The 12,386-nt window shown below is 36.3% G+C and overlaps 1 protein-coding gene across 1 annotated transcript in view; it reads left to right on the top strand.

Annotated features, from left to right (window-relative positions):
- Window positions 1–10,612, top strand: part of LOC150103380 (uncharacterized protein F13E9.13, mitochondrial) — a 55,468-nt gene extending 44,856 nt beyond the window's left edge. Inside the window, exons 5-6 of the mRNA XM_090397903.1 lie at window positions 7,945–8,072; window positions 10,325–10,612. Coding sequence (XP_090254029.1) covers window positions 7,945–8,072; window positions 10,325–10,518 — 322 coding nt within the window. The 3' untranslated portion in view covers window positions 10,519–10,612. The remainder of the gene's footprint in view (window positions 1–7,944; window positions 8,073–10,324) is intronic.
- Window positions 10,613–12,386: the final 1,774 nt, after the last annotated feature.

The raw sequence follows: 12,386 nt of genomic DNA, 5'->3' as shown, positions 1-12,386 counted from the left end.
TATACAAACAAATAAGTGATTCCAAGATGCTGTGAAGTATAATGCCCTGGTTTTGCTCAAGCTGTTGTGTGAATGAATCACCTTAGAAAGCTCTTTAAACATTGTAGCAAAAAAGATTGTCTTTTAACTATGGCACAGAAGTGGACATTCAATCCATATCATGATGTTCAGAGAACACATGTCCAGGGAGATGTGTTCTCTTTCCTTTTATGTTCCACATTGCCCATATGCTCTTTCTTATAGATTTCAAAAAAAAAATTTTTTTCCCTTTCTGACTGATGAAAGCCTGTCACAAGAGCATTGATTCTATATAGGAAGGAGATGGAGATTGCAAAGGAGCAATTTGGCTTCATGCCTGGTCAATCGATGACAGATGCTATCTTTGGGTTACGACAGATGATGGAAAAGTTTCGAGAGAAACAACGAGAGCTACATCTGGTATTTATTGATCTAGAGAAAGCGTATGATAGAGTGCCAAGGCAAGTCTGGAGATGTCTCAGGGAGAAGACGGTACGGGAGAAATATGTCAGGTTGGTGCAGGAGATGTACAGAAATTATTATTATTATTCAGGCCTCCATGGAGTCAAAAGACTCATCGAGGGGAGTTCCCCCCCCCCCTACGAAACACAAAGTCTATCATATCACTTCTTAAACTCATTGACCATTCTCGCTCTCACCACTCCATGGTTCAACCACCATCCATGCAAAGAAACCACTCCTCACCCTTTTGCTCACAGTTTCCTTTCGTAACTTCCAGGGATGGCCTCTTGTCATCACTCCTTCCCGCTGTTCAACCAAGCGAAAGAACTCCCCAGTGTCAACCCTGTAACCACCTCTCAACATTTAAAAGTCTCAATCATATTACCTCTCCTTCTATCCACCAAACTCTGTGGTCCACATTCCCTCAGCAGACCCTCATAACTATCATTGTACAGTCCTAAAACCATCCTTGTTATCTGGCTTTGTACCCTTTCCTCAGTTAATTTATCCCCTTCAAATCTTGGGGACCAAATTTGAGAAAATAGTCCAAGTGTGGTCTGATCAGGGTCTTATACAACAGAATGATAATGTTTTATCTCTGCAGGTCAGCATCCTTCTCATTATTGCAGCAATCCTCTGTGTTACCTTCACCACCTTTGCAGTATGTCCCCTAAATTTCAAGTTTCTATCAATTATCAACCACAGATCTCTTGTCTCCCCTACTTCCTCCAGTATAACTCTTCCCATAGAGTATGCAGTGTCCCATTGATGTTTCCCAAACCTCAAGACCTTACATTTTGCTGCATTAAACTGACACCCCCATTCATTTTCCCATCTATCTAGCTTATTCAAATCCTCTTGCAGGGCTGCTGCATCTGCACTATTACTAATAATCCTTCCCACCTTCGCATCATCCGCAAACAACTGAATATCCCCTTGCAATCCACTGACAATGTCATTGATATAAAGGTTAAACAATATAGGTCCCAGTACTGAGCCCTGTGGGACCCCACTTGTAACCCTCTGCTTCCTTGAAACTGTCCCACCATACACAACTCTCTGATACCTATCGGACAACCAATCCTGAATCCAGTTGACCAATCTGACATCCAGACCCATGTGCGCAACTTAAATATCAGCTTATCATGTGGCACCCTGTCAAATGCCTTCACTGTCTAAGAAAATGGCAGTATATGCCTTTCCCTCATCTAATGCTCTTGTAACTTTATCATAAAAGGCTAGCATATTGCTAAAACAAGAGCACCCCTTCTCAAATCCATGTTGACTCTCACAGATAACGTTACCCTCATCTGCCCTATGCTGTATACAGTCTTTCACTACTTTCTCCAAGATCTTACTAACTACTGATGACACACAAACTGGTCTATAATTAGACACTTCCAGTCTGCTACCACCCTTATGCAATGGCACTTTCTTACCTTCTTTCCATTCCATGGGCACCTTTCCTGCAGCCAGACTTTCATTGAAAAGCCAGGTCAAAGGCACTGTCAGTTTCCTAGCACATTCTCTCAAAACTGCTGTATACAGTCCTTCACTACCTTCTCCAAGATCTTACTAACTACTGATGACACACAAACTGGTCTATAATTAGACACTTCCAGTCTGCTACCACCCTTATGCAATGACACTATCTTACCTTCCTTCCATTCCATGGGCACCTTCGCGCTGCCAGACTTTCATTGAAAAGCCAGGTCAAATGCACTGTCAGTTTCTTAGAAGGTCCCCACCCTCTGTGCTCCTGGGTCTGTAGCAACATCCCACTAAATATCCTGTCTTGCCCAACTCTACCTCACACCATATGCTTTCAAAATCATTAGTGCCACTGCCTTCCAAAATCTCCACTCTTAGAGGACATAGGTCGTCACTTATCATAAGCAGTACTCCACCACGCTTTCCCTTCCTATCCTGCCGAAAAATGCTGTACCCAGCGACTTCTATTCCTGTTATTATATCCTCTTCTGTCAACCACGTCTCAGTGATCCCAATAATTTTTATGAAGACAAGAGTTCGAACCTGCCTGGGAGAGATAGAAAGTTTTCCAGTGACGGTTGGCTTGCATCAAGGGTCAGCGTTAAGTCCGTTCCTGTTTAATATTGTGATGGAGGTGGTGACGGAGGAGGAGGTGAGAGAAGACGCACCTTGGACTATGTTGTATGCAGATGACATCATGCTGTGTGCACAATCAAGAGAAGAAGTGGCAGCTAAATTGGAAAGTTGGAGGAAAGTACTGGAAGAGAGAAGTATGAGACTGAGCAGAAGTAAAACAGAGTATATGTGTTACAAAGTGGATGGCAGCCAGGAGACAGATCTGGAGCTGGAAGGAAATGTCATCAGGAAGGTCAGTGACTTTAGGTACTTAGGTTCAACAATGAAAGAGGATGGTGAGGCTGAGAAGGAAGTGGGATGCAGGATACAAGCAGGATGGAGGAACTAGAGAGAAAGATGGCTGGAGTGTTATGCGATAAGAGGGTGCCAATCAATCTAAAGGCAAAATCTACAGGACAGTAGTGAGACCAGCTATGACATATGCTATGGAAACTGTGGCCCTGAGGAAAAATAACATCAGCAGGATGGAGGTAGCAGAGATGAGAATGCTTAGGTGGATGTGCGGTGTGTCCAGAAAGGATCGTCTGAGAAATGACCATGTAAGGGGAACTGTGAAAGTTACGAACTTAGGAGCAAAGATACAGGAGGCAAGGTTGAGATGGTTTGGTCATGTGATGAGGAGGGAGGAAGAGTATGTGGGAAGAAAGGTCATGCAGATGGATGTGCAGGGGAAGAGGAAGCGTGCATGGCCAAAGGAGAGATGGAGGGAGATGGTGGAGGAGGACTTGAGGATGAAGAACTTGGATGTGGCTACAGCCCAAGGCAGGAGGTTGTGGAGGAGACTCACCACAAACAGCGACCCTACTTAAGTGGGAAAAGCTGAAGAAAGCCTGTCACAAGAGCATTATAAATGGAATGTTGTCTTTAAGCAACCATTGAAAGTTTTGTAATGTGGACTTGTTTAAAGATAATTTGGATGTTAACTGTTCTTAAAAGATGTGCTATCTGTTTTGTCTTTTCATCTATGTAAAGTAAAGAAATAGTGTCTGTGTAATTAATTTCTGGAGATGCAAGATCTGGTTTATTGGAGAATAATAGTTTGTATAATAATTTCCTTGAATAGCCATTTATAAGGCATTGGTTTGAAAAAGGCTCATAGTACTTTTTTTTTTTTTTTTTTTTCATTTCATCATAACAGTCCAGTTCTTTAAGGATGTGAAGACACGTAACTTTTGTTGAGGATGGAAATGAGCTGGCACGTAGATATTGCCCATATAAGTTGGTTTTCTGTAGACATGTAGCTCTATGCCTTCACCATTTCATTTTTTGATCAAGTCATCCAAAAATGTTAATTTGTTATCTTCTTGATCTCCAGCATATGTGGTAATCATTTGGGAAGCATGCAAGGTCAGTCTTCTAAGTCATTAAAAGTGTCTTTCCAGAAAAGACAATAATTGTCTGCATATCACTCTTAAACAAATAGTTTTAGGACAGCAAGTGCCAAGACTTCATTCTCAGATTTCTCCATAAATAAATTGGTGGCGGAAGGTGATAGCAGGGAACTTATCAGTAAACTTTATTTTTACAGTAAAATTTTCCTTTCCAGGTAAAGAAGTAAGATCGCAGGCAGTGATGGAAGAGATGTGCGATGTCTGGTGGAAAGAGGCCCTCAAGAATATCAACTGATTCTTCAACTGGAACATTATTAATGAATAACGACATAATGTTCAGACTGACCAAAATATTTGAAGAAGTGACTTGGATATCTGCAAGCTTCTCTACAAAATGAGCTGAGTTTTTCAAAAATGTATTTCATTGTCTGATGTGTGTCTTAAGGAATATGGTAAATACTTAGATACAGTAGTCTATATGTGGTCTGACCAATGCCTTATATAGAGGCATCCCCTCCTTATTCCTACATGTCAATGTGCTTTTTATCATAGCAGCAATACAATTTTCTTTGCAATGTTTACTATGTGCCCTCGGAACTTCAATCCACTGGTTTGGGGGCACCTCATAACAGTGTCCTGAATCTCATCCAGTTCCTGAAGTACAGCTCTGTCAATACAGTACATAGCCTTATATCTCTGTATCCTAAAGTGTAACGCCTTACATTTATCAATATTAAAATTGCGACCCCACTCATTTGTCCAAGCTAAAAGTCTATTCAATTCTTCCTGTAGAGAATTAACATCAATACTACTCCTAACTTTTCATCATCAGCAAACATTTGAAGATCCCCACCTCAATCAATTCACATGATACCTGAGATTCATATAGGAAATGAATCTCCTATTTCTTATCCTACTGTTTAGATTTCCAACAAAGATCAGCTTCTTTATGTCAGCCACTTTCTCTAATGATTCAGAAAATTCCTCTACTTCTTTCATAGTAGAACCTTCTGTGGGTTCATAGGCACAAATGAGATTCATTGTCCAATTACCCATTTTGAAATTTTGAAATTGTCCTCTAATCAAGAAGTTTATCTTATGTTTGTTGTGGAATGTTATCACTACTCCATCCTTTCCCAGATTACTGTAGCCTGAATATGGCACACTATATTTATTATTTAGCAGGATCTTGGCTGTTTTAGTCTTCTTTGTCTCAGTAATACCAGTCATGTCCTTATGGTCCCTTTTCAATTCTTCTACCAGTTTGATTTCCTTTCTGCTGATATTCTTTATGTTGATGGTGCCTATCTTCAATTTTTCTGACAACTATGTTTGTTCTAATAACTGCCTTTTCACTGTTTGCCCTGGTTCTTTGATGATGGTGGTGTTGGTTGTTGGGGATTGTTAAAATGGGCAACATCTCCATCTGGCATGGAATCTTATTGTGTTGTACCATCATGTTATTTCTGGTTTAAACCAATACAGAATACAATTTGGTCAGCTAAGTCTCAAATTGCAAGCCCATCTTCATTCATTTAGTATCTAGTAGGTACCTATTAATGGGGTGCATCATGAAGGTAAGGACTGGACATTAGCTCAGAAGTTCCAGTTAGTTCTCCTTATTCCTTAAAAACTTTGGAGGTTGCCTCCTAGTTATCTGGCTTTGACTCTTAAGTAATAATGTCATTGAATATTATCTACAAAAACAGCAAAAGAAAGCAAGGCAATCATTGTAATCAGCTGTTCTTCCCCCTCCCTTAACTGTAGCAATATCAAAGCAGCACTGCAATAATTATGAACCACTGTGCCCACTTATATTTTCTACAATTGAAGTAATTTTTAAAATTAATTGAATGTTGTTTTGAGAAACAGGAAGTTGGGAAGAACTCTATGGAAAGAAAAATGAGGAGTATTTTGTAATTATCAATCAGCTGATTGAACTTATAATTTTGCAGATGCTAAATGTATAACTTAAACTGAGGGATAGAATTTCCATTCTTATTTGATGAATTTTTACATTTCTTTATTTTATTAGCTTACAATTATTTCTCATACAGTGATAGAAAATACAATAAAAACATGGTGAAACAACCACACACACACACACACCATATTCATTGTTACTATTTTATAAAATAAAAGTATAAAAAATATATATATATAATATATATATATATAAATATAAAAGAAAATTAAATATAAATATATCAAAATATAAAATGATCATGTACTTTCATTTATCAAAGAAAGTACATCTAGTCTTCATGTCCCTTCTAACCACACTCTTACACACATTTTCCAGTGATGACCACTTGTTCTTTTGCCCCTCCAGTCATTTACTGAAAACTTTCTTCTATATCACTCCTATAAAATCTTTTCAGCAACTTTAATGTGTCTATCGTATTCCCCCCCCCCCTTTTCCACTTATTAACCAATTTCTGTAGTCCATAAATTTTCATTCTTTTCTCATAGGGAGCATTCTATAGACCTGTCACTATGACCATCTTGTTCAATTACGTCTGGATCTCCATGAAACCAAGGCAACTAAATCTGTGCACAATAATCCAAATGTGTCCATCACTGTTTTCAGTGTGTTCTTCAATAACTAGGTAATGCTATGAGCTATTTTAGCCACCTTTGCAGTATGCCTTCTGAACTTCAACCAAAATCTAGACCAAAATCTCTAGCCTCATCAGTGTGGTATTATAGCTGGTGATCTTTCATCTCAAAATGCATAATCTTATACTCTGCCACATTACACTGACAACATTCTCCTTCACCCACTGTCAGTCTTTTGGAATCATCCTGAATTTTCTGCATCACCTTCATTAACTATTGCACGCAGTTTTGCATCATCAGCAAACAACCAAATATTTCCTCTCAGATCATTTCTTATATCATCAGTATACCAATTAAACAGCAGCAGCCCGAGTACAGGGCCCTACAGCATACCACTAATTGCCTGTCTTCTCCTGGACTCTACTTCAGATACATGTGTGCATCAAGGACATGGAGAAAAAAAGAAAGCATAAATCAGGACTAACAGTACATACAACAGAAACAAATTGATACTATGGCAGCATACAGAAATGGTCTACATTGATTCATCAATTCATCAAAGCAACTTCTTCATCAGAGCATTTAAAGAATAATCAGAAATACGAATGCAACTCAGAGATAATAGCAATGTTGAAACAAACTAATGTTTGTTTCAACATTAACTTGTAAGGATAAGAAAGACATTTTATAAGGCCTTAATACAACTTCAAACAGACTATTGTGTGCTCATCTGATCTCTGGTTTTCGAGGTGATATGTAGTAAAAGTGGAAGGGTGCAAAGGAGAGTGTTAAAGATGATATTGGGATTGTGGAATGTAGATTGCAAGGATAGATTGACAGTGTAGTCACTGCACCGCTGACACTAGCAAACAAGAGAAAGAGAGATGATATGATAGAAACCTACACACTTTTGAAAGAGTCATATAGCATACTGTCATATAGACAGAATTTTTACTTTCCTAAACGTTTTATGGATTATATTTTATTAATAATAATCTGAAGTTAATTAATATACATGCAGTTTAATTCACACTTTGAGTTTTTATTATAGCAAGTGTTGACTGTATTTATTAATTGCATTGCATTGTAGTTGCTATTTCCAATAAGAAAAAAGCATGTACAATGCTATCTAGTATCTGTTCTGAGTATTTTTGGCACTGTGGTCGGTTACATATTAAATGGTATGTCATTGACAGTGGTTTAAATACTAAAAATTATTTAAATGGAACTTCTAATACTCCCATAAAAGAATTATATCAGGAAGACTGAAAACACTGTTCTTTTTGCACTTTTGAAATATGGGCAAAGGTTTTTTTTGGTGTTTATTATTATTATTATTTTTAATCGCCTGATAACAAATGTCACTCATTTGCTTTATAATATGTGCCTGAATATTTTTTTTAAAGATATTTATAGAACATTTTAAAACTGTTAATTTTTTTGGTAGTTCTCATGCTATAACATCTGATGTTGATATAGTAAGAACAGCTGAAGCAGCAGCATTTTTTGAGAGTGATGGAATAATATTAACTGGACAAAGCACTGGAGATTCTCCATCCTTGTATGAAGTAAATGGTAAGTGAAAAGTAAATATTTCGGTTCTCATGCTCAGTTTACATGATCTACCATTGTGAGATGCTGCTTTTTGTTTTAGTTGTTTTGTACCTGATGGATTTCTGTTCAGGACTTGGGCTGGTGCTTACTGATACTATGTTCTAATACAAGGATGTGTACAAATTCATATGAAGAGAAACACAAGAAAAAAGAAAAGTCTCATTGACTGTGTTATTGTTGATAGCAGTATCCTCATGTTGGTTCAGGATATGGGTATAACAGAGCATCTGAAATAGGAAGTGATCATCATTTAGTTTTGAGCAGAATAAAATTGAAAATCACATTGAAAATAAAAGTGCATAAGAAAGTTTTAAAAAGAGCAGCTTTGAAATGTGAACTGTCCACTCAAATATACAAATATTATTCAAGAAAAGAAATGAAAGAGTTTTAAAACAAAAAGCAAACCTTGGAGATGCATTGCCACAGTTGAAAGAAAACATTAATTCAGCCAGAGAAGCATGCAGTAAAACTGCCTGCAAGGATTAAAAAAAATCAGAAAACTTTCTAGTGGACTCAGGAAGTTAAAGAGGTAGTTATGGAAAAGAAGAAAGCATATCAAAAGTTACTAGCAAGTAAGTCAGCATGTGCTCTGAGAGAATACAAAGAAAACTGTAATAAAAGCAGTGTGTAAAAGCTAAACAAAAGTCATGAGAGGACTTTAGTAAGAATATAGAAGATAAATATTAGGAAGGTGGCAAAATGTTCTGGAGGGTCAAAATGTTCCAATTCTATAAAAAGAATTGGAAGTGAAAAAGATGACATGAAAACTGAAGATAATGATATTCTAGAAATCTGGAGTAGTTACTTTGAAAGATTACTAAATGAAGAAAGAGGTGACAAAAACAATGACAGAAAATATAAGAGAAATGTATTCATGAATACATACTGATACTTCAGATAGAAAAAGCTATTAAAAACCTGAAATGTGGAAAGACAGCTGGAGTTGATATTCAAAAGAAATGCTCAATTATAGAAGTATTTATGTTTATCCCATACAAAACAGATAGAAGAATCTATAGCAGATCAATCCCATGTGTAGGGTGCAGGTGTGGATTGAGAAAGACGAAATTTATTGACATTTTTCTTTGAAGAGTTTGATGTTGTAGATGCTGGGAACATCAAAAAGACTGTTCCAGAGGATAGTGGTAGATAGAGTAAACAAGGAGAAGCAGGTTTGATGTGCTTGCGGTTGTATTCAAAAGGTTGGGCAGTTCCTACTCTTGTTTTAACAGGCCAAACAGAAAGTGGACAGAGGTTGGTTGATGAAGGTTGCCAGTTTAATGGAGCAGTGACCATGGAAGTACCTACAGAAGAGATACAAAGCTGAAACAGTGAATCTGTGAGATAGAGCTTGAAGTTGAGCCATTGAGGAAGAGGGTCATCTATGAGCTGAATTGCTCTCTGCTGGAATGAATATTTCCTTTTAGGTTATTTTCTATATCATTTATGTACAAATTAAACTTTGCAGCACACCACTAGTCACCTGTTTTTGCCTTGATTCTGCCCCTCCATATACCACTTTCTGATATCTGTCCAGCAGCCACCCTCTTATCCACCCCATTTATTCTAATTTGCGTAACAGAGTTGTTAGTAAATTACTAAGGCATAACTGACCCTTCACAAAGCCATGTTGACCCTCATACAGTATCATATTTTTATCTACCCATTCTTGAATTCTCTTTTTGACCAATTTTTCTAGTACTTTTACCACCATGCCTGAGATACTGATTGGTCTATAATTTACTATTGTAGTCTTAGAACTCTCTTATGCAAGGGAATTATTTTGCCCTCTTTCCACTCTCTTGGAACTCTTCCAGAGCTGAGACTTAAATTCAAATAAAATAAAGTAAAAATCTTTCCACAATTATGAAAGCCAAAGTTTAGTTAGAATTTTAAATTCATTTTTGGTGCAAAAATTATATAGATACTGTAATTTATTCATAGTGCTGTTGGGATAAGAACTTTTAAATATCCTGATTAACTGGCACCAATGGTATTAATAAAATTTTCAGTTTTGATTTCTTGAAGAAGTGGCAGACAAATATAGTGTTTGTTATCACTCTTTTTTCATATATTTTATATCACTCTTCTGTTATTTTGTACACATTTTGTTAGTAATCATATTCATTTGCATTATTTTTGTCATGTTGCATAAATACTTGATTAGATTCAGTAAATATTAATTTATTGTTCTGTTTATATTATTATACCAGCTGTTAAGAAGGCTACATCCCTTCCACTTCTTCTAGGATCAGGAATAAACTTACAGAATGTTCACAAATACAGAGATGTACAAGGTCTAATTGTAGGTTCACATTTCAAAGATGGTGGACATTGGTCAAAAGAATTAGATGTTGGTTGCATTACTGCGTTTGTGGATAAAGTACACTTTCTTAGAGTATCATAAACATGAAATACTTTTAAAGCAGATACATAATTTCTCTTCTAATTTTTTTTAACTTTCATAAAAAAAAATTGTTATTGAAATAAAATAATTAGAACATATATGACTGAAGTTCAAAAATGTTTTGACATTGCTGTATATAAATAAAATTTATTTTTATATTGATGAATAGTGTAGATTTTATGCCATTGACTAAGCATGGCTTTGAATATATGAATGGAACAAAAATATTGAAATACAACTTGGATTAAATGATTTTTAAAGAGACATTTTATGAAATTCTCAAATTTCATAATATGTCCCTTTAAAAATCATTAAAATGTATCTATAATTTATGTATCTTCATACATTGTTCATTACCTGGGCCAAGGAATTAGGATGTTCCAAATATGATAAATACAAATATGGATCTGGAGCAACTTACTGATAATGGCATAGAAAAACAGGCAAAATGAAACATCATCAATTCAATATATAGCTTTAAGAGGTGTACAGAATATTATAATAGTGATACATAATTGTTTACATTATTAGTACGAGCTTCCCATCAGTAATTTTCTTCCTAATTAAACAGTCATATCTCTGTCAGATCTCACATTTCAGTCTTTGAAAGCACACATTTCTAATTTCATCCATCCATCCATCCATATTTTCGGGTCCTTTTTTTCCTTCCATCTGACATAAAACACCTGTTTTACTAACTTTTGTGCTGCATTCTGTTTAAGTAACCATAGATCAGCTCTTCTTTAATATGATTTTGTCTTTGATGCTAGCCATTCACTTCCCTAATTTTTCCCAAACTCTACTTCTACTCCATCTCTGAGATGTATTCAAATTGGTTTAAGCACTGTATTGTATGCTGCTAGATTAGTGGATGTAATGAAAGGTTTAGATATTGGTGATTATTTATAGTAATCCTTCATGGTATAAGAAACACCAGAATAAGAATAAATGTATTATTTATTCAGTTTCAGTTTTATTCAGACCTATAACACTATAGTGCCATGTGTGAGCAAGTGATTAAGGAGAAAAATGTAGCCTGTTGATATATTTCTTAAAGAGTTGTAGGTTTTACTCAGTGGGATAAACAGTATGGGAGAGATTGTTTCAAAAAGTAGAGGTGGATGGAATGAAAGAAGCTGATGAGAAGTTAGTTCACTTTGTTTGAAGCTGGATAGTGTATGGGTGTTGACCAGTGGCTACTTTAGTTCTTCTATGGTTAGAAGAAAGTGGAGGAGTGGTAATAACTGATTCAGAGGAGCAATGCCCATGAAAGTACCTATAGAAAAAAGCCACAGCGTTGAAACAGAGCACCTATGATAAAGTGACTGTAAGGAGTCTGTGAGGGGAAGGGTCATCTTTTAAGTAGATTGCCCTCTTCTGAATATTATCAAGAATTCTTAGAGGTCTTGGGTGCTTCACCACAAATGTGGGAACAGTACTCCAAAGTTGGACAGATCTGAGACTTATAGTGTTAGGAGTGAAGAGAAGCAATGGAACACCAAACGTTTTAAAGGCTAAGGAGGCTATGTGAGTAATATGTTTGTGCTAGGGTTGAGGTAGGGTTCTTCTTGTAGGTAATAAGGCAGGCTTGAGTTGTTTTCACATTGAAATTTACTAAGTTGTCTTTCTCCATTTCAGGTTGTTGAGGAGGTCAGTGTTCAAGTCACTGGTTATGGAAGATCTTGAGGCATCTAACATTAGGGCAGTGCTTCCCAAACTTATGGATGTAAAGGTCCCTCGGAAAAATTAAAATATTTCACAGCCCCCATCGAAAAAAAAAATCTTAATACAGACATATAGTATTATAATATTTATTGTATTTATATTCATTACAAAACATACACAGCGAATACTGCAAAAATCAAATG

Source organism: Typopeltis vanoorti, chromosome 9 (assembly GCF_054136105.1).
Source record: "Typopeltis vanoorti isolate ZY-2024b chromosome 9, IOZ_Tvanoo_1.0, whole genome shotgun sequence".
NCBI lineage: Eukaryota > Metazoa > Arthropoda > Arachnida > Uropygi > Thelyphonidae > Typopeltis > Typopeltis vanoorti.
This window is presented reverse-complemented; position numbering and strand designations above follow the sequence as displayed.